Source organism: Botryllus schlosseri, chromosome 10, assembly GCF_051294905.1.
Source record: "Botryllus schlosseri isolate E-star chromosome 10, Bs_hap1, whole genome shotgun sequence".
NCBI classification, from domain to species: domain Eukaryota; kingdom Metazoa; phylum Chordata; class Ascidiacea; order Stolidobranchia; family Styelidae; genus Botryllus; species Botryllus schlosseri.
In genome coordinates, this window is record NC_137245.1 from 22,706,187 (window position 1) to 22,729,537 (window position 23,351).

Consider the following 23,351-nt stretch of genomic DNA (forward strand, 5'->3'; position numbering starts at 1 on the left):
GCAGATAACGAATTTTAGATAGTTGTCAGCCGATGTTATGAAGGAAATGTGTCCAAGTTTCGTTCTCTGCGTGACTGCCTTATCGTGTCGATCAAGTGCGATGATGAAGACATCGTGCCATGTAACGGGTTAAGCAGCCGCGGCAGCTGGTCTTGTAGAAATTTCAATAAATTGCAGCTCCATTACGGTGGCGTTCTGAAGGAAATGGCTGCGGCCAAAAATTATTGTTCGTTTTTACCTTCAATTTGAGACCACATCATTTTTAGAGAGCAGTGCCCCTTTAATGCCAGTCGATCTTTTATCGCATGTTCTGAAACACGTTGCCACGTATACTACTTTAACCCAGCCTCGGACGAATCCACCGACTTGGCATAATATATGCAGAGGAAATGCTGGCTGGGCAAACGTGGGGAGGGGACCAGCGAAAAATATCAACTTGGCAAAGCCGACTTCTGCTCCAGGCACGGAAGGAAATGACAAGGGGTGATTGGTTTGCTCAGAAATGGCCCGGAACGCCACTTCTCATATCACTCAGAGCGCAATGTGATAATGGCCCGTGTAACGCAAAAGTTACCGTAATTTATACTTGCTCGCTCACGCATTGAAACAGAGAGTTCGGTTCTCTGGTGGTAGGGTTTGAAGTTGCATATACCGACTTGGCAACGAATGCAATGAACCCTCCATGAAAAGATTTACTTGCGCCGCTAGAAGATAGGCCTACATTATACATTCTCACAACAAGCAGCAGCTGCAAACTTACGAACGCTGTCCATTATTACTTTACAATGCATAAAAATGTACTAAATAACCGTATACGGCTGGTAAATAGGCTACAGTAGCCTAAATTTAATATTAGCCCACAAATACATGGTAATATTGTTCTGCGGCCTGCAGCGTCTTTTGCTGTTAAAATGCGGCCCGTTATACAAGGGAAGTTGAGAACCCCTGGGCTACAGGCAATTTGACGGTCATTTTTGAGCGGCTTGCCGAGCATTAAATTTGGTGAAACGACTATCAATAGAAAGCTGACTCTGTACTGATTACGAAAATATAAATTTTATTCCGCTCGCAGCCCTGGAACCCCCACAATCAGCCTCGAATTTTTCATTGTTACGGAGATGGCATTGAGACGCAACAATGCTGTCTGGCGAAACGAGAGAGTTAGTCAAAAATGACCGTCAAATTGCCTGAGCCAAATGGAAATTGTGACGTGATACAATTTCACTGAGCCGTGAGATTAGCTTGTGTCGACACCACATAGGACACTATGGTTCAACTATCGAATGTGACTCTGACTATGGACCGGAAACTCCCGTTTTCCCATTGTTAGGTCACGCTTGACTGAATCTAGCGGCTTTGGTCAATCGCAGCGCAACAATCGAACAATTTGCCTTAGGTTAAATGGCATATCACACTTATAGATACTCGACTTTGATAACGAAATTACTAGACTAATCAGTTAGTGGTAATCTTGAAACTTGCTACAGTGTTAGATGACATCGTAAAGATATACAATTCGGAAGCTAGTCGCTCATCTGGGTATGCAACACAATCAAAATCATCATAGACCGATAGTGGCTTTTGCGAAAACTCCATTACGCGCTAGGCTGCGTGACATTTAGAAAAAATTGCTTGTATTTCGACTTGAATGTGGACATGCTCGACGACTATCGGATAGCCGGCGAGATGCTGTTCCACAATAGTCACATTCGATAGTTCAACTATAGAAATTAAACATGGAACGGCAACGACCGATTTTGCAGCTTCGTTCCGCTCCGCCGAGGCTGGACTGGAGAGTGGTTTTGCGTAAGCGACTGTAGGATTTCTGGCAATCCAAAAGCTATCTTCCCGAGCGCAGAAATTGTTGAATCTGGTCTTGATCGAAAGCCACTGTTGCACCGATTCCGAATATATAAATTAAAATAATGATCAGGCACTGATCCACCTAGAATCCGTCCTCAAAGTCGAAATATCGGCATTGTTCGAACAATCGGAGAGTCGCAACGGGTCATTGTTACGGTCATTGTGTTGCGGTTACCCGATTGTTCTGAACAATGCCGATATTTCAGACTTGGAGGACAGATTCTAGGTGGATCAGTGCCTGATCATTATTTTAATTTATATTTTCGGAATCGGTGCAACAGTAGCTTTCGATCAAGACCAGATTCAATAATTTCTGCGCTCGGGAAGATAGCTTTTGGATTGCCAGAAATCCTACAGTCGCTTACGCAAAACCACTCTCCTCTCCAGCCTCTGCGAAGCGGAACGAAGCTGCAAAATCGGTCGTTGCCGTTCCATGTTTAATTTCTATAGTTCAACACTTTGTTCCAAGTCATACTTGCTCTAAACATATGTAGCTATTCGAGTTAGAGATGAGCATGGGTTTGAACCTGAAAACGGATGAAACATTTCTTTGGGGCTCGCAGTTTTAGCTTTATCAGCCGGGTCCTACTTCTGATGTGCAATGTGTATCATATTTTCTTATCACTGCTCAGCCAGTCATCCTTATCGCTTCCATGACGCATCGACGCGCGACTGCGCGAGACGCGGCGCAAGAAAAACAGATACGAGATTACCGTAAATGGTACCGCTTGTTGTTGGATTGTGATTTTTGGTGCGATATCACGAAAGCTATAAATTCTATCACATATATTTATATCTGTAGGTTCTGTTAGTAATGAGTTAGAGTGTCGTCTGTCGTGTATCGTGTTGGGAGCACTATCTAATGATTGTATTTTAGAACTCCCAACATTGGCAACATCTTGAACCCTTGAAGCTTCAAAATTTTCATTTGGTACCGGTAGGTAATCTTATTGGTCTATTGCTGGCCTCCGGAACGGATCAGCACACATTGTCATAAATCTGATTGGACTTTTAACATCGGCATTATTGGCATTAACATTTCCTGTATTGTATTTATACACTACAAAAAAAAATTAGACAAATTTGGTCTCAAATTTAAGAAATGAGGATGATTTGGTCTCATTTTACCACCCACTCACCATAAATGCTATTTTCGACTCAGACAACCATATATATATTGATCTGAATAGTACACGTGAGTAGTAAGTGGCATGTACCTTGATAACTATATCTAGTGAATACCTTGTAAACTTAGTACAGGATCATCTCAACACTGCAATTTCTGGTCTCTCTCATCCTTCCCCGCCTCCGCTCAGACCCCTAACATTGAAAAGGATGCCCCCAAGGCACTGCTACCATTTTCGATCAATTTCTGGCTTACTTTTGAGACTTTAAGTACTTGGTAAGACTAATTGGTCTTTAAGACATTTTTTCATAAAAAGTCACTTTAAGTTAATAAGATAAAAAATGTCTTATTTTTTTTTGTAGTGTAGTAAATTTGAGTGCAGTATCTTAGTAAAATTCAAGAATGGCTCAGTCTGCAACTTCGCACATAAAACAAAAAATTCAGTGCTTGAAGGAGGAACTTGATAAAAAAGATGGTGAGATCGAGGATTTACGGGCTAAATTGAAGACTGCCACTGAGCAAGCTGAATGTGTAAGTTCCCTATACTACTGCTATTGTATTGCTATTCCTATTGCGTGATATAATATATCAGTACATGTGATTCTTTAAATTGAAATGCATTACTGCATCTGTTGTGGGTTTGCATTGATGTCTTGTTGTCTCAGGCTATCTTGCCTGATTTAGTAGGCTTATTATTCAATATAACTCTGTTGATCAAATCAAGTCAATTTCTTTTTACTGTTGGCATCTTCAACATTAAATCTCAAGGTCTTGACGAACCATGTCCTGTTTCCTGACTTTACACTGTCTTGGAATGTGTACAATTCGACAGAGAAAGTGCCTGGGACATAGCAATAACTGATGTCGATCAACTGTTCTGAAAAAGTTACTTTTTATGCAGCCAGAACATTTTTATTTTTTAAAAACCTCTAAATGTTCTCTATTCTCTCATAAAATCTCACATTTAGCCTAAATGTGAGATTTTATGAGAGAATAGAGTACATTTGGAGGTTTTTAAAAAATAACGAAGGATTTAGCTATAACATAATGACAACGTCTTCTTCAAGTTCAATTAAGACAGTGTAGGCTACTCAATTTTGCCACAAACTTTCGGTAAATATTGAGTACTGTAGGCCAGACAAATTTGACAAAAATTACAATATCTTCCTGCTCAGAACAATGTAATAAAGAACAACCGATAGGCTAACGTTTTTAGGCCTATTTGATGGTTTCTGAAAATGACAACTGTTTGAACTTGAAAATATGCTCAAATTTAGGTTGATCTTGGATTTCACTGTCATGCACGTGCTGTTTTGACTCTCTTTATTTGAATGCCTCACTGTCAAGACACTTGACTACGACTAGCTATCTCGATTGGCTCGCTATTATGACACTAGCTAAAATGATAGGCTATCTACAATGTATTAGTAGGCCTATATCTATGGGTCGTTTAAGCCTGGTCCAACGCAAGCATTATGTAACTTACAATGCATGAGCAATTGAGCATGGTTGAGCATCTCGCTTGAATTGGTAGTTATAATATTAGGTCTAAACTCAATAGGGTTCCGCCTAGACATTTACTCATTCAGGCCGAGGCTGAAGCGCGAGCCTATGAGAGAAAGTACACATCTATGGAAGAAAAGCTTGATCAAACGGAAGACAAGCTGTATGATGCCAAGAAGATCCTTGATACTGTTCAAGCAGACCGAGAAGATAAGGATAGGTAAGCCCAACTGCTTTTCGAAATTGTGTACAAGAGAGACCAAATGCTGCTATAGGTCATAATCTGTGCAAAATCTGATCAGACATTGCATAATCAAAGCCTGTAAACAACATTCTGTTATAGTACCATAGCCCTGAATCCAGTAGTTGTCACTTGTCAGCATAGGCGCCGAACGCTAATTTTCCTTAGGTATGCGGGTTCGATGACGTCACAAAGGAATGACGTCATATGGTGACGGAATTGATGATTCGTGTTAATATAGCATCGATTCATTAGGGTAAAGTGCATGCGTAAATGCCGATTATACAATCTTCTCGTGTTAACGAACTTGCGCGTATGATAAGCTTGTCAACGAGTCCGGAAGTGCTGTCAATTGGCGAGTCCCTGATCGCTGGCGAGCTATTAAATACGCCACTTATCAACGCGTATTACATAACCTCGGCGACGATTTGCGAAAGGCAACATGTCCGAGTTGTTATGGAATCTGTTCTATATTGGCACCGATTTCAGGTTGTTCAAACCTTTCTCGTCTTTTACAACTCAAGCCTTGACAGACATCTTCTGATGGTTATGTTTGAGTACTAACCGAATCCAATTATGCATGCACCGATGAACGCACAATCGCACATGTCTGCGGATATTCGATGTCATTCAGTTTATCGATGTCACTCTTTAATCACATTCGCTAACCTTAATCACAATCGCTAATCAGCCTACACCTGACGGCATCGTCTCCCAGCCATCGAGAGAGAGGAGACAACGCATGCTAGGCCCGAAACGCGATAATTGGCCAGCGACGATATCTTCGGTACCAGGCCTGTTGCAGATGCGATTGTGAAGGCAAGCGATTATATCGTGCGCGCCAATGCAGATGCGATAGTGCAGGCTAGCGATGGTATTGTGCGCACCGGGCCTACTGCAGATGTGATTCTTCAAGCCAGTGAAACTAGGCTTGTTGGAGACGCGATAAATCAGGCAAGCGACGATTGCCGAGCGCACGGCAATCACAATGACATAATTTCGCGATCGTCTCAGCGGAATAATCGCGTCGCGTTACATTTTGCACAGACGGATCTCGCTAATTGGCAACACGCTTCTCGCTAATTGGTCCCGCGCAACGGGTTACTTCGCTCACATTAGCATCAGCAGGTAATGTCGTTAACTGAAATACATTGCGATTTGATCTGCGATTTGATCTAAATAACACGATCGAGGATATGCCGATACATGCCAAACCGAATTCTAGGTATGCCGCATACCTAAAAAAATGTCTAGGTATGCCTGGCATACCTTGCATACCCAGGCTCGGCGCCTATGCTTGTCAGTGTTATCAAGTTACACGCACACTCAAGATCAAGACTACAACTTATAGTGTAAGATATGCTGAATCTCAGATACTTTTTACTTACTAAACTGATGTTTGTGAAATTGTGATCTCTGCCTTGCTATATTTTGAACAATTTATCTGGAGATCAAAATTTGTTTACAGTAATGGTCATGAAAACCTATGCTGGGATTTAGTTGGTTTAGAAATGGCTTATCCGTGTCCAATTTTGTATGTATACCCACTTATGGGAGGACTATTTACAGCTCCTTGAATTTTAAGCCTGTCCTTAACATTCCATGCTCAAAATCACTCGTTGTTCTAGCATTCGTCACGGCAAATATATTTCACCAATAAGAATCTTCTATCTACTCTTTATGCAACACACCACACAAGATGCATGCAAACCAACTCATATAATCACCTAAGTTAGCTAATGCTTGACATTACACAAATGTTGTAGTGTGATGTTGCATCAAATCCACGATATTACAAACCAACTTGAAACATGTTCTGGTAATGTCGCATAAGCTTGTGAATTGAAAATTATCTTTTGTTTCAATTCCTTCGCTGAAAACTCAGTTTCAGGTTTGTTAGTTGGCCTTAAAGATTAATATATGTCATTGAGCGGTAATTAAGATTAATATGTGTCATTGAGCGGTAATTACTGTCTTTTTTATCTTGAACGTACCGGTAATAGGCATCTACCCACACTGTTGAACATTGTCTGTTTACTCACAGAGAACTAAGGAAATACATTGGTGCAGAAGAAGCCACAGCAACAATGGTGAGATTGAATAAGATTTTTATAGATCCCGATTTTAAATCGTACAATATTCATTAACACTAGTTGGAACAGCAGGGTCACGACCTCAAAGAAGCCAAAGACATCGCACAGATGGCTGATTATAAATATGAAGAAGTAATAGCACTTGTAATGTCCCCGTGCATGACATCTTAATTCCAGTGGCTCGTTACCCATGCAGATTGCTAGGAAACTGGTAGTGTTAACAACAGAATTGGAACTCGCCGAAAAACGGTTTGAGGAAGCGGAGGCGTGAGTTTGATGTAGTTTGAATCATGGTGATGGCACTGTTTCATGGCATTGTGCATGTACATCATCCCGTCTGTCGGATTGCATGGAGGCGTCTGTCAATCCGGTCATTTCAAGAGGTGATTGGAAATATTCAGATATCCGTTAGAGTCTGTGGTAGCCGGAATATTTGTCTGATTTATGTCTGGTATCGTAGAATTTTGCATCGAAAGGCAAGATTTTCAATCCCGTCACTGTGTTGGATGCAAAAGGTTCTACTTGCGATTGATGTTAACTTCCCTTTCGGATGTCAAACATGTAACATGAAATTGTGTACGTAGCTAGCGCCAAGTCACCGGTGTTAGGTCAGGATATGATGCTTACAAATGTGTCCTATTCATTAGAAAAGAGAATATGAAGTTTATGGAGATAAACCTTCAAACATTATTAGACACTTGAAATCGCAGTTTAAATTCGAGAAACCACCTGTTCACGCTACAAACGAATGGCCCATTAGCATTAGGGTTTCAAGGTTCATTAGCTTGGATCTAATTACTGAATGGTTTGTTGTTATGTGGACATAACTTGGTAAATTCCTCATTAAGGGGACCAAAAGTTGATTGAAACGACGCATGTACAACGTCATGATATGGGATCTAATCAGAGAATAAATGTCGCAAACTTATTCTTTACAGACCCTATAACTGCTGTAACCCAATTGATACATTTACTTTAGTTTGGAAACCATTAGTTTATCAATGGTTTCCCTCGTGTAGCTAAATCAGATAAACCCATGTCATTATCTAGTAATGACACAGAGAACATCTCTAAATTGCATCCAGACGTAGAAATACAGAAAGGTTTACAAAACCAAGTAAAACAAATTCTGTGTCTTTTTATATCACAGGGATAACCGTAACTATGAGGAAATGCTAAACGGTGCTCATATTGATTTGAAATCGTTGAAGACTTTGGAAGCAAAAGTGTGTAACCTACTTCCGAGTTGTAATGTTCTTCAGCCCTATCAATTTGTTTCAGTAATTTTTCTGATTTGACAAAATGCATCATTCGATTAGGACATGTACATTTTGAGGCAACCTTCACAACGCTTTCAGAGTGAACACTGAACAGCATTGCACTTAGTTGATAAATTGCATCGTGTGAGTCATCTGCGAAGAGGTTCTGGTGCATGTCAAATTACTTGATGTGGAATGTGATAAGAGCCTGCAGCAGCTTTCCTCGTGCCCTGTTGGTAGATTTACCAATTGATAAATACAGGCGTGCAGAAGACGCAAGACGTATGGTGAAACTTACTTTGCGGTGTGTAAATTCACAGAAACAAGAAATTGAAAAGGTATGCCTCGACAAACGCCCGCCACGGCCTGCGATAGTCACTGGGCCAATCAATGTATTTGTAAACCTATTCCGATCTATATCTTTCCTTTTTAGCTTTACGATGCGGAAACAAGTGCCGAGGAAAAAATCACGTTGCTGCAAAACAAACTAGATCAGGTTTAACTCCGCTCTTTTATCGTTAGACCATCATATGTTAAGCCTGCTGACGATGCTCAATCATGTTCATGACTTGTCCATTTCATTCCTGCTGTTGTGTGCGAAACGTTGAATCTGGTCAGGTTTTTATTTTACCTTTGTTTAGATGGAGACCTTGTATCTCGAAAAGTCCAGGGAATGCGACAGGCTGGTGACATCGGTGGACAAGCTCGAAGGTAATGCCGCTGTGCACAGTGAATAGACCTACCCACCAAATGTTTAATTATGGGCCAGGACTCGTTGCTTAGCAGCAAATAGGTGGGCTTTGTCGCTTTGAATTCTGTCGTTGAAAGATGGCGTGATTTAAGTGACAGCAATGTCACAAAATTACTTTGCGGGGCCCGCTAATCGTAATCCAGACTTTGAATCGCCTATCCTCGTACTATGCGACTCAAATCGTGGCGCGATTAGAGATCACCTTTCCAATTTTTGGGAATACGGTTAATTGCACTCTTTCTCGTTCTTAACAGTATTCGATCATGTTACGTTACCTTGCCTAGAGTTTAGACTGCAAATCCTAGGCTAGGGATCGTTTGATCGACGGCCAGTTTGTCAAAATTCTCTTCATTAGCCAAAGAATGACATGTTTGCAGGGTAGCGTGCCATTGTGCTGACGAAGTCAAAAGTGGTCGACTTTGGTACTCAAGTAGAAGTGACATCAAGTACAGACGCAAGTTGCGATAATGAGTATTTGAATGTTCATGTTCACATTATAGCTGACGTTAACCCCTGATCAGTGTCAGCTCAGTTTCTGTGCTCCTAAGCGTATCTGTAAGTAGCGATTTACAAGAAGTCTGAATTGATTAGATTTAGTCGAGTGGTCACAAACTTTTAGCAGTGAATTATAGGTTTCTGCTTCTGAAAGTGCATCTTGACGACTAATGCAAAATTATAACTGAAACTGCAAATAGGTTCAATTTTAAAAAATTTCTGATACAGGAGCTATTTTTTTCCAGTCATTATAGTAATTTAACGCACAATGGTGATACCAAGGATGCCCCAAAGCTACTTTCTACTTTACAAAAAGAATTTGTTTTGCCTTCAAAACAGAAGTAAATTGGAAAGAAATGGTTATGCCTAAAAATGTTCAAGTAGAGGCAGCCCAATAACAACCACTTGAAATAGGCAAGTAAGTAGTGCAAGCAGTGTTGGGATGACTCGAGTCACCTTTTTCGTATGACTTGACTTGACTCGAGTCACTTTGCCAAAATGACTTGACTTGACTTGGCGTATCAAAAATGTGGATTGACTCGTGACTCGGAGCAAAATTCACGAGTCAATTTCAAGTCATCAAGTAATCGGTGTCGATAAAAATCCCTGTATCTTGCATATGGTCGGACTGTTCGCTAAATGCTGGTGTAACCTGTGAGAGCGACCAATCTTTCAGTGATCGTGCGCTTTACTGAACCTTCATTGTTCTCTCACAAATAAATTGACCGCAAACGAAGTGATCGAAACTTACAGATTACGTTGTCGTAAACTAGTACAGTAAAGTAGTTTAATAGCAAAATGTATATTTCTGTTCTCTGTTCTTTCTTCAATCAAACCTCTTATTTTATTGAAATTGAATTAAAATATAGTTAATAAAGCCTCAACTATTAGCGTAGGCTTGAATTGTATCATATCAATTAGTAAATAGGTAATGTATTGCATCTTATCAATTCGTTTCGCTATTCTCTATTTTGGCTGGTAACTATAAACTGAGGCTGTGCAATTACTTACGTAGTTTAGCAGTTCTACGTATATGTGAGCGATACAGGGCCTTTTTGCGTGTATATTTGACTCTATATTCGCTCATTGGTTTAGAATCAATGACCACTCAATCTGTATTTCAGACAGCTAGCAAAATGCAATGATGTAATCATGTCTCATACTTCAAAAAGGCAACATGACTTGAATTGTGACTTGACTCGTGACTTGACTTGACTCGACTTGACTCGAGTCACCTCCAAAAATCGAGTGACTTGACTTGACTCGACTCGAGTCACTTTCGAAAATCGATTGACTTGACTTGACTCGAGTCAAAATGTGCAATGACTCGAGATGACTCGTGACTCGAAGGTAGTGACTTGATCCCAACACTGAGTGCAAGTAGACGAGTGGTGAAACCTACTTGAGCACTCCGAAAAAGTAGAAGTAGCTTACTCTGTTACTGATCACCTCTGCCGATATTGGATAACCCCATCGGCACCAGGCAATTTCCAAAGACCTATTCGTCATCTCTTTTCCGTGAAAACTATCTCTCTCCTCTGCCCGTGACGTCTTATCAGATGTTACTTCTCTTCTTTTAACACATCTTCTCTCCTTTGCTTTTTGCTTCTCGGAAGACGACCTCTACGATCGGCGGATGTACAACTACACCATGCAAGTAAAATGCGGCAGAAAGTGATCGGTCTTGGTTTTATAGTCTTTGTGGAATGTCACGTCGTCTGACGCGGTGTTTCATGTCTATCTAACAAATTGCACGCAGACACAATCGCTAAGAAAGATGAAGAACTGGCAAAAATGAAAGAGGAAATGGATTCCGCGCTCAGCGAACTGGATGGCATCTGATGGAATAATGACGCCGCTGATAACCTCGAAGAACTTGCCGCTATTTCTCCCGTACCTGAGCTGTTCACTCGTGAAATCCGCTTTTTGCACTGACAAATCATCCGAATAATGCTTGCTATCGGTTTTATTATACATAGGTTACTCACACAGTGTTGCTTTACTAACATTTTTCTATTAACCATGGCGTTAGTTCACTTAGTTTTTATGCTGCAATTGCACGAATGAAATATATGAATATAATGATTTTACTCTATCTATTGTTCTTTACCTCGGGCAATGTTAAAAGCTGACGTTGGTTTGGTAGGGTGTATGAAGTTGGATGTACGAGTATGATTCTGCTTGAAGCCATTTATGGGGTGCTGCTCGGGGATCTGGAACCACCAATTATTCGTTAAATTATTGGAGCAAAAAGCTTCTCAAGCCAATTTCTCGGATGTTCAAAATATCACACCCTAAATGGGCTGGAGGAGGTGGATAAGTCCAGCAGGGGAGCAGAGTTTGGAACCAATCATATCTGTAAATGCCGTAGGTGGTCAGTGACGGAATTCTACTTCTTCGAAGTACCCAGATATATTTGACCTGCTTACACTACTCACACTCCAGTGGTTGTGTACTGCAAGAAGTATGTGACTTCACGACTTATTTAATATTTCAAACTACTTTAATTTGTTACTTACGAACTGCTACTTTTACCTGTAATTCGCCCAGTACCGCTTCTTCAGTCACAACGCTGATTACCTTAGCCAGATAGCCACCTATGCAAAAGCGGTGCATGTACCGTCGAACAAGTACACCGAAGTTTATTTGCTAATAGTCTGAGGGTCCTAGTCGCAACCACTGCTTGCATATTTCTTCCCATGAAGTATATTTAATAACATTGACATGATAATTTTTGATATGCTATATAAATACATTTCTATTCTATAATCAAAAGTATCACGGCAGTCGGGCTCCAGATTATTTCTTTTTGATTTCGTCCAAAATATTTCTGACTTTGCTCTTTTTACTCTTCGACGCCGCAAGTACGATACATGACAACAACGACGAGAGTTGCTTTTCAGAATACTCCCCATGCTTTTCTTTCCAACCTTCGAAGTCATCCTCGCTCAGGTAGAACGCTCTGAGATAGTTTTCCACAAAAGGCTTGTTAGGCGCCGGTGACAGCCGAGATAATTCTTCAAAGTTGGATATGAACTGTTGATAATCCAATTGCATAAGTGCCCGTCCTTCGTTGCTGCACTTTTTCACGCACGAAAACCCTTCCACGAAGGCGCTGTTACAAAGAACAGCGCAGTACTTCCATATTATACGCATTATATCTTCGGAATTTCTGCAACCGCTCAGCATGGAGAGTAGCTTCGATTCAAATACTTTGCATTGCACCAGGAAATCATCGACATATTTGCTGTGTTGAGACATGATCTCCGTCACGGCCCAGTTAACTTCGGGTATCTTCCTTACAGTTTCACCGTAATCCAGACCACCGGCGGCAACAGGGTAGTAAACCAAAGATCGCACTTCTATACAGGCGTCAACAGTCTGTGCATAGAATTGATGCAGGAAGGCGGCGTTCGCAGATTTCAATACTTTCTCCAAGCTCGGTCGTAAACTTTTAAATTGCTCCCCTAAATTAACAAGAGATTCGGCCGCGATGATTCGATTATGAAAGCCATGGAGAGTTTCTCTTCCCAGAATATTGATCATTGGTGAAATTGTTGGAAGCGCCAACGATGTCCCGCCATTTTCAACATGCTGGCTTCTTTCACTTTTAATTCGTTGCAAGGTAGTCGACAGTTTCTCAGTGAGTCGTAAGTTGTGTGCGTTATCGCGTGCAAATATTTGGTATACTGTGATCCAGTAATAATCAAAAAGTCTCGACATACACACTATTACTTCGGTAGCAATCGGCTCCAGGACTTCACACATGCTGAGATATTTGCCACATATTCGTAAGACATTCAGAGCCGAGTTGGTCAAAATGGGACCAGAAGTCACTGGAGAAAAGTCAGGAGAATTGTCTTCTTTATCATAAAGCGATTCTAGATTTTCAGAGGCTTCTGTATGACTCTGCAAAGATATATCAAACAGTTTTGGAAATGGGTTCTCGTCGGACATTGTCGAGTTTCCAGTCGGTATATTGGGCTTGCTGCTAATACCGATCATTTCTCTTCGGTTTGCAACATGATATGGTTTAAATTCAGCCATTTGTAGCACAGAAAAATCCTCAGAAACAGGACAGCTTTCCCAGGCCTCGTTTGTCAAAAACATATGCAATTCGTCCATACATTTTTTGTGATACGCTCGAAAGTACTGCATACTCAAATCATATATCGGATTTTGTAAGTCAGTAGAAAAACGCTCAACATCATCTGAATGATTTGGTGATTTTCCACACAACTTTTCTCCCACCGATATGAATATGTTGGTGACATCTATAATCTTCAGAAATTGCTCATATTCAAGATTGGCCATATCAGCACTAACCAGAAGAACTTTGACCTTGGATTGGACATCTAGCCATACCCGTTGTTTACCCTTTGCAAGCTTTTGAATAATGTAATTATGGTCTGTTTCAAGACATGGGGCAGCCAGGTCGGATTTTTCATTATCGTGCCATGAGTATACCTTTTGATAGCACCACAAAACATTGGACAAGGAACGGCATAAAGCGACAAGGCATGGAATGAAAATACTCAGATCTATGTATTGACATATATCTCCAAACGTTTTCTTTTGTATCGTGACCTTTTCAGTTTTTGTTGATGCATATTCCAGTAGGGTTTTGAAAGCTGTCTTATGCACACACGTTGTGAAGTGCATTAACAGTTGATCAGTTGCCGTCTGATTCTTTCCAAGCAGTTTGTAACTAGCCTGTAGGTTTTCATAAGTCGATTCATCATAGTTATCGCATACTTTAGATAAAGCTTCATCGATCTGTTCTTCTATCTGATCTAACGTGTCTTGCATCTTTACAGATAAATCCTTGATACAGTGATAGTGCCCATAGGCAGCAGAGACTTTACGGCATTCCAAACAAAGCTGTATTGCTTCAGGATACTTTTCCTCGCCCATTAACTCCATAAGCCTGACATCCGTGTACTCCAGTGTCTTAATTGTATTGAGGGAATTTTGAAGACTCAAGAGGTTTTGTAAGTGCTGATACTGGACTAATAGTTTGAGGGCCCTGTCGCTTTGAAAGAAATTCATTTGGCTTTTGCCTTTTTGACAAGCGAGGTAGGCATCCTTCAGATCCTTTTGTAAATCCCTTACTCTTTGAAGCTCTTTGTCATATGACGGCTGGTTTTCTAATATTGTGTTGGACAGCTTTTTCGAAATGTTTTCGAGATAGAATTTCTCTCGTTGAGATATGGCCTGAATGAGTTCCTTTGTGGCGTCAGCGGGGAGCTTTTCCAATTCGCATATCGGGACATCTGTGCCTGATGAAGATCCGAAGAATTCATTCAAGTTTTGTGATGGAATTTTCGGCTGGATGGCTGCTACTGATGGGGAAGATGTCGGACTAGCAGGATTCCTTACGACTCCGGCATCATTGCTGCTTGGTTGCGTGGAGGAAGAGACCAGGTTTTTTATCCGTTTCATTCTCCAACACTCCAACTGTTAACTAGTAGGACTATTCTACAGTCAATCAGACCGTCGCGGTTTACAGTATGCTTACAGATATGTCCCTGTATAAATCACAGACGAGTGAAACGACAATCGTATACTAGTATAGTATTAATAGCTTTATCCACTATCATTATCCATAACTAACCTCGGTAGGTCCTGCTCCTCTACTCCAAATCAGACGATTACCAGTCCAGCAAGAGAAATCATTTTCTGCTCAGAATTCTTTTCGCTGTAACGGACATGAACATAAACTACAACCACTGAGCTTTGTAAATATTACCGAAGTCGTCCGAGTCAAACTAGCATTGTCTATATTCGACCTTAGATTAAGACAGTCAAACTATAGAGGATGCACATCCTCTATAGTCAAACTATATGATTCATGGAGGCACTTCAGTTTCATGTTATCATATTCTTTAGTCCGAATTCCAGAGCAGAAATCGTTACGATCCGGTTCAGGAACATGGATGGAATCACGATTTTATCGATTTTTGTGACATCTGGATTTTAAAAATACTTCGAATATCTGATTTTAACAGGATAGATGAACTTAAGCTGTACTCTGCTGGATTTCCTAATCTTATAATCCACATACTCCAAAAATCGGATATGAAGGATCTCACCAGATTTAGACCGATTTTTTCAAATTGGATTTGTATTACAATAATAGACGAGTTCCACTCGCTGCGCAGTGCGCATGGGCGGCGCGATTTTTACGAAAGGCTGGCCAGATGTCGGAGTGCGTAACGAACGTTTCGTTACTTTTGAAGGGGTGTAACGTAACGTATAGCTCAGGGGCGGGCAACATACGGCCCGAGGGTCGCATCTGGCCCGCGAAGGTATTTTGAGTGGCCCGCAGAGAGTTTCTGGTATTACATGATAATGTGGCCCGCGGCAGGAGAAAAGTGGCCAATGGACATGAAACGACTTGTTCTGTTCTGGTCCACATACAATTATGAGCGAACATTTTCTACCACGAAAATGAACAGACCAGCCGCGTTCCAATCCAACTGATGCTCACGTGCAGTCTTCACCAACGGTTACTACGTCCGACAACTTGTCCACAACTTTGATCGACCACAGATCTCATTGGCTTCAACAGCTATTGAAGTATATTACGTAATAAATTCATTAAATACTGTTTTGGAATCTATGCTTTCAACTTGAAATTCTGATTATATGCGAGTTTATAGGTGTATAAAATATGGCATAGGTATAGGTAAAACTTGTAAAGGTCGAAAATAAACGATTACTGTATCGATTTAGGAATCCGGCACGCCAAGTAGCCTACTTCATTTCCTATATCCGGCCCGCCGACTGGAGAAGTTGCCCGTCCCTGGTAGCTCATTATAGTTGTAGAATGAAGATATAGGCTATATGTGCCAGTGTCTGCATATATCATGTGATACGAGGCCGAAGGGAGAAAGGTGTGTCATACATATATAACATATATATTTATATTTACTTACAACATCTGACGACCTGCCCTGCATATTAGTAGTGCCGCCAGTGCTGTTTAGTTCTATATTTGTGTTTCTTCTTCTGTCATCTCCAAAACCTATATGGTTACCATATTTTGGAATACGAAAGGAGAACAGCTTCTTGGAGGTACAGAACTTCAATATACAATTACATAGTATATTCATATTGAAATGAACCCGAATATTTTCGGCTGACACTCGTCAGGGGTAATCGTCAGCAACTAGTAGAGAATTGGAAAGAACATTGTATATCAACAATCGTATCACAAAATATGACGTCACCAGCATGAAATTTCGAATGAGAGAGCGTTCAATGTACTATTTTTAGGTGATACACGAACTCCTTTTGTTGACAGAGTTTTGGTTGGTGTATTTTGATAAAAGTTGATTCCAAGGCACACAAATGGAATTGTGAACGGCCTCGACCTACGATTCGAAATCGGTCGTCTCGATATAATTATTCGCACAAATCGGATTATCTAACAGATGTTTGCCGATGGCAGAATTAATTGCCTTTGATCGATCAGCATCAATCTTAAGTGGATGAGTTAAGGGTGAGCTTTTCACATCGCGTGACGCACGTGTTCTGATAAATCTGGGGACATGTTGGTTTATGCGGTCCTGCAGACGTCTTGACGTTCTTCCCACGTAGCCACAATCACAGTGGCACCTATATTCGTACACTACATTACTTTGTTGAAGTGCAGGAAGCACGTCTTTGCGTGTTGAAGGGAGCAGTTGTGTTGTTGTGAAAATCACATTGGTTTTGACTGTATTGTAACATTTACCGACAGCAGAAATCAATTGTTTTTCAAAGCGGGTGGAAATGGGGCCAATCCAAGGTAGATGGATATAAACATCTTTTATTGTTCGTGCGGTGGGCTCTGTTCGTTTTTCTGCTTTTATCAAAATACACCAACCAAAACTCTGTCAACAAAAGGAGTTCGTGTATCACCTAAAAATAGTACATTGAACGCTCTCTCATTCGAAATTTCATGCTGGTGACGTCATATTTTGTGATACGATTGTTGATATACAATGTTCTTTCCAATTCTCTACTAGTTGCTGACGATTACCCCTGACGAGTGTCAGCCGAAAATATTCGGGTTCATTTCAATATGAATATACTATTTAATTGAAAGGAGAACACTTCAAACTTAGAATACCGGAGTAAAATCCTGGAGATATCGTAAATTTTTCACACTCTGTGGCCTGTTGATAACAAAAAAGGTCGTCACTTTCGTTCGAACCACGAATTTCCTATGTATATATAACGTCATTGCCCATTTTCACTCGAATCTATCCACTATCTTAGTTATAAAAGCTGTAAAGGAGGACGAATTGGCAAAAAGTAGGACATTTAGGCGTCCTCGGAGGACATTTTCAAAAACCTAAAAAAGTAGGACAAATAATCCTCCTAAAGGAGGACGTATGGTAACCCTAAAATGATATCATGTCTCAGTGTCCAGGATTACCGGACCACGACCTAGCATCGACCTCGCTCTTCGCCACATGCCACCTCATTTTGTCGCTTGCGTCTTATATTCTCTGTATTACTTTTCATTCAGTGTGCATGCCTCTTATTTACTTCGCCTAGGCTAAGGTGTGTGTCTGATCTTAAAGGCTACTCCAAGTTGTTTCGACACCTTCCCACTGGCGTAGCAGCATGTGCTGTCGCCCCTGGCTCTGGCTTAAAATGCCGCCCCCTCCCTAAGTAGCAGTGTTGGGATGACTCGAGTCAACTTTTTCGTATGACTTGACTGGAGTCGAGTCCCTTTGCAAGAATGACTTGACTTGACTCGGCGCTTCAAAATGTGGATTGACTCGTGACTTGGAGTGAAATTTACGAGTCAATTTCAAGTCATCAAGTAAACGGTTTCGGGTTGTTCGCAATAAGCCGGTGTCACTTGTGACAGCAACCAGTGATTTACTGATTGTGCGTTTCACTGATCCTCCATTGCTACATCATAAATAAATTGACCGCAAACGAAACGATCACAACTTACGTTGTCGTAGTTGCAGTAGATAAATACGCAATAGCAACGCATCTTTGTTTCTTATACGGCTCAGTGCTTACATTGCGCAGTGTTTACCTTTACCAAAACTCTTGTATGATTTAACGAATCGAATGAATATAGTTCATGAGTTTATATTCTCACGGATGTGGAGATTGGTAGTGCATTGTACCACATCAATTTGTTCAACTTCTCGATGCTTCGTATTTGATATTCTATATTGGCTGAAAATAACAGACTGTAGCATGTCAGTATACCGTTACTGACGTATTTTATTAGCAGTTCTACGTGTGCGTGAACGATACAACATCTTTTTGCATGTATATTTACCTTTCTATTAATTATTTTATTCAAGATAAATAGCCAGTTAATCGGTACTTCACCCAGTTTGCAAAATGTGATGACTTTGCATCATCATTCCTACTTCGAAAATTCAATTTGACCTGAATCGTGACTTGACTCGTGACTTGACTTGACTTGACTCGACCTGACTCGAGTCACCTCCAAAAAACGAGTGACCTGACTTGACTCGAGTCACCTTTCAAAATCGAATGACTTGACTTGACTCGAGTCAAATTGTGCAATGACTCGAGATGACTCGTGAATCGCAGGTAGTGACTTGATCCCAACACTGCTAAGTAGACAGCAGCAAAATTCGACATATATTGATTTTCAAGCAATCTGGTCAATACAAATAATTACAAATAATATGCCGCATCTCAGCCTCACCGTCTCATCAACGTTAATAAGGCCAACAACAATACTGACAAGAAATAGCGAACGAATGTATTGTGCAAATAGAAATCGATAGCCGCCTCAAAACTTTTTTTGAACGTATATAAGTCTCTTTCTATAGACAGAATGGATATTAAATAAGACTTAATCAGTTTGAGCTTTGAGAAGCTCCTCTCACAGCTTGCAATTGAAACACCAATGGCCAGATAAAGTTTCAGACACGAGCAGAAATATGATGTCGAATCAAGCAGCTTTGCATTAACTAACCATTGCTCCATACCAGCCTCCTAAATCTGTCAATTTCCACAGCTAACTTCAAAAAGTCCACTTCGTCGTCATAGGTTCGCTGGTGTCGCATAAGTGCTGGTGAATAAATTCTGACTTTCGCTTTGCAGCAGCGCGTGGGGATTACTTTTATTATTATTATTATTAATATGGTTAAAAGTTGCAGTGGCGCTTATCTCCCTTAAGGGTCTGGTGCACCACGGTCTGAAGTTACCTACTGGTATAAGTACCCTTGCAATGTATTTCAACCTAATCTATATACGAATCAAATCTTAAAGGATTCTACGACATGACAGCACGAATTCAGCCACAGGGGTTAATAGCTCGGGCTGGACTAATAGGTTATAAGTCGTGAATGGGATGTCATGATTACGGCAAGACTCAATGAGAAAGGAACGTTGAAAATCGTATCTTGCACAATTCAGTAGAAAATGGTCGACGGTTTCGGCGACATTACAATGGAGACATAGCGGAGTATCTGAACATCCTATTTTGAACGAATGAGCGTTAAGCCTACAATGGCCGGAGCGCAGACGGAACATGATCACCTCGAATTGCCGACATGCATGCATTGACGGGAATTTATTTGAAATGCAACTATGGAAACGCTTATAAAGCATCCCTTTATCTTCACATGCGTACAGTTCCTGCCATAGAGTTCGCGAATATTGGCGGACAAGTGACTTAGCTTCTCCGATGGTCACAAAATCCAAACATATCATTAGGGGTGTAGGCTATGCCGGTAAACCTATAGTTTGAACTTCAAGTTTAGTTGTCACACTTGAATACCCAGGCCTAAAGGCCTACTGCTGAGCCAGCTAAAAGCAGCATAATTGGTCATGGTCATCCTATAGTTGGCCAGGCCCTCCGAGCGCTCAAATTTAACAATATTGATCTTAATCGAAAGCTATTGTTGACCTTATTCCGGAAATACAATTCAAATACTGGTCTGAAAATCGGCATTGTTCCGAATAATCGCTCGATATAATTTCCATTATCATGGTCAATTGGTCAGTGTATTGCGGCGCTCCGATTGTTAGGTACAATCGGCCTTGTCGGCTATTTTGGAGTGGTTCCATTGCCATGTTAACATATTAATTCGTGTTTTCGGAATCAGCGCGACACTAGCTTTCGATTGAGACCAGTTTGATTAAATTTTAGCTCACGGGATGCCAGCTATAGGACTACCAATTACGCTGATTTTAGCCGGCTGTGTACAGATACACTGTGCACTGTGTGCAGCCTCATTTTGCCGCCCCCTTGGAGCCTGCCGCCCCTCTGGCGCAGAGCCAGAACCGCCAAGTGCCTGCTACGCCACTGCAACTTCCTATCTTTTCATTGTATTGCATTCTTGTGATGTTTTGAAACGATGAAAATATTAATAAACCTGATTGATTGATTGATCGTGATTTCCAGTCACATTTGTTTAATTTTGACGAAGCAATAAATTGTCTGTAGTTTGTGATTTACATTTCTAGAGAATACAAGAGTCCGTGGAAGACATTTCCAAGATAGTGATATCAGGCTTGTCTCAGTTTGTGATTTACTACTAGAGCTCTCAGAATGCAAAAGTATGTGGAAGAAATTTCCATGACAAAAACATCAGGCTAACGCGTTGCACCTGGCAGAATACAAGATGGAGCTCTGTCGTCCCATCTAAATTTCCGTGGAAAAAGATTTCAGTTGAATAACACTGAGTGAAGAGAATCTCTGACAGGTTGTGCGTTACGTGAATATTTTTCTATAGAATCAAGAGACAGATCCAACAACTCAGTCAGTACCATCAGTCGATGCATTAAGGTTCACCAACTGAATACCGAGACGAAATAAAGTCACACATAGTTACCACCAGGGCTTTGGAGCCGGAGCCAGAGCCCGGAGTCGGAGCGCCGGAGCCATGCATTTTCACCGGAGCTGGAGCCGGAGCCGGAGCTCTACATAAAATTCAGCCGGAGCCGGAGCTGGAGCCCGTTATTTGAGGAGTAGCTCCGGCTCCGACGTATTTCATAAGATGCTATTATATATGCAACAACCACATCTGCTGATTTATCATAATTGAACAGCAGGCCTGAATTTTAATACTGTGCACAGCAATGGCATTGAGTAAAGTGCGTTCTAGTGCAGTGGTTCTCAACCTTTTTCACCTCGCGGACCGGTAAAATTTCAAAAAAATGACTGGCGGACCGGTGAACTTTCAAAATTGAATTAAGCCAAAATGTAAAGCATGCAGCCGTTTTTGGCAGTTATATGATGCTAGAGAGTGACATTTGGAGGGTTTTGATCGTGATTAATTATCTTCACGATGGCATCCATGTGATATTATGGTAGTCAGTCTGCTGAGTCGATGTAAAATTGCCTAATCCAGATAAACGTGCTACCGCCGAGAGTCGTTTACAGTCTTTTGTGCCGAAGGCCTTGGGTTTAACCGACCACGCCAACTCGAATAATATTCTTCTCTTTGACAATATCGATACAAGAAGCGTTTCGGAGTCGAACCAAGCACCTTGTCGTGCTGCCTTGCTCATTGCCCACTGCCACTGGACGCATAGGCTACTCTGGCAACTACGAATACAATGCGTGACGCAAGAAAACACCTTACAGTAACTATATACCGGCAATCCGTGCCGAAAAGGCACTTCGTCAGCCGACCTCCAAAAGCGTTAAGCTTGTGTCCCACAGGTCGATAAAGCCACAGTTGGGAGGATGTTTTTTCTGATGACTCGACTTGGACTCGAGTCATTGCGTATGACTCGAACCAAGTCATAGGACTCGAGACTCAGACGGCCGAGACCGACATTTCATTGTAATTTCGAAGAATAGTAAAGTAACCACACTATCGGGATTTCGTCTATTGGTACTGGTACTTGAAAATGTGACCAGAAACGACTAAAAGTGAGGACATTTAGTACATTATGAATGCGAACCATTCGATATCAACTAGCAGAGTTATAAAAAGTGGGTTTAACGAGACTTTAACTGGAAACTGAGCAGTCAACACAATGACTTGGACTCGGACACGAGTCACGTCGAGTCATAATACCATGACTCGGACTCGACCCTCTGATTAATGACTTGGACTCGGACTTGACTCGGTGGTGAGTTGGAAATGGCTCGACTTGACTCGAGTCAAAACTATAAAAGTGAGATTGACTTGTGACTCGGAGCTTTGTGACTTGGTTACAACCCTGCTCGGAACCTTATGACTTGGATACAACCCTGATGTTCATTTGCAAAATAATTTCGGGTTCTTTTCAAGCTCAGCCCTTCTCCAATTAGGCGGTTTGGGGTGCCCCGGTTACGGTCTTGCACAAAATGAATGGATCGAAGACGAATGCTCGCGCAAACTGCGCTGTTTAGCGATGAGTCAGCTCGTACCTGTTCTGTACTTGTCGCTCGCATTTCGTCAAATGACACGTCTTGAGCTTCAAGTCAAATCGAACATGTTTCCAGCCCTAGTGTTACCTCAAGAAGTTCTGAATCCGTTTAAAATTTGATGTTCTATTTAATTGATCAATGAACAAGCCTTTTACATTGAATCTTGAATTTAAGGTATGAAATTGTAATTTACCTGGCGGACCGGCACCGGTCCGCGGACCGGCGGTTGAGAACCACTGTTCTAGTGCAACTATGAATTATGATCTTATCGACAATTGACAAGTATTCATTATGACGTCACACGGCGGCACGGCGGCACCTTTGTCTTCGTTGCTACATCGGATGTTACTGACGACTGACAGACTCTAGATTACTATAGATAACTAACCTACGGGTAGATTAGTAATCTATATAAACCAGGAATATGGCCAACCTTTTCGGCTAAAGGGACACATGAAATTGACGAACGAGCGCGCGGTCTACTAGCTGCGCCAAGCGGGTAAAATTTTCAAAGTTTATAAATAGACTAGGTCAATAATATTATTACTTGAGTATACTGCGGGTCTACTGTATACTAGGGATGGTGTGAACCCCTGAAAGGTTCAGGTTCGTGTGAACGCGAACCTTTTTGAAAGGTTCTGTGTGAACGCGAACGCGAAC

At 41.2% G+C, this 23,351-nt stretch overlaps 2 protein-coding genes across 6 annotated transcripts; one reads left to right on the forward strand and one right to left on the reverse strand.

Moving 5' to 3' along the window:
• Window positions 1-3,320: 3,320 nt before the first annotated feature.
• On the forward strand, window positions 3,321-11,426 carry LOC145448479 (uncharacterized). 5 transcript variants are annotated; one of them, XR_013917932.1, is made up of 9 exons: window positions 3,321-3,520; window positions 4,579-4,712; window positions 6,778-6,823; window positions 6,887-6,958; window positions 7,023-7,093; window positions 7,977-8,052; window positions 8,348-8,423; window positions 8,519-8,581; window positions 8,727-8,796. XR_013917932.1 is itself a non-coding variant. In XM_080326864.1 (9 exons), the coding sequence occupies exons 1-9, from the start codon at window positions 3,392-3,394 to the stop codon at window positions 11,007-11,009; spliced, it is 723 nt and encodes a 240-aa protein (XP_080182990.1). In that variant the 5' UTR covers window positions 3,321-3,391; the 3' UTR covers window positions 11,010-11,131. The 5 variants fall into 5 exon arrangements, 4 of the variants coding, with proteins under 4 accessions (XP_080182990.1, XP_080182988.1, XP_080182987.1 ...); XM_080326864.1 differs by lacking the exon at window positions 7,977-8,052 and adding an exon at window positions 10,948-11,131; XM_080326862.1 differs by lacking the exon at window positions 8,348-8,423 and adding an exon at window positions 11,091-11,426 and having other exon boundaries at window positions 3,322-3,520.
• Window positions 11,427-12,021: 595 nt separating this feature from the next.
• Window positions 12,022-14,957, reverse strand: LOC145448476 (syndetin-like). Its single transcript, XM_080326857.1, has one exon. It carries the CDS (start codon window positions 14,771-14,773, stop codon window positions 12,131-12,133), a length of 2,643 nt encoding a protein of 880 aa, XP_080182983.1. The 5' UTR covers window positions 14,774-14,957; the 3' UTR covers window positions 12,022-12,130.
• Window positions 14,958-23,351: the final 8,394 nt, after the last annotated feature.

What these genes read in the sequence shown, in the direction of transcription:
- LOC145448479 (XM_080326862.1), top strand. Translation starts at nt 3,392, where the DNA reads ATGGCTCAGTCTGCAACTTCGCACATAAAACAAAAAATTCAGTGCTTG. An exon ending in CCACTGAGCAAGCTGAATGT is followed by an intron (nt 3,521 to 4,578) that starts GTAAGTTCCCTA and finishes TTACTCATTCAG; the next exon opens with GCCGAGGCTGAAGCGCGAGC. An exon ending in CGGTTTGAGGAAGCGGAGGC is followed by an intron (nt 7,094 to 7,976) that starts GTGAGTTTGATG and finishes TTTATATCACAG; the next exon opens with GGATAACCGTAACTATGAGG.
- LOC145448476 (XM_080326857.1), bottom strand. Translation starts at nt 14,773, where the DNA reads ATGAAACGGATAAAAAACCTGGTCTCTTCCTCCACGCAACCAAGCAGC.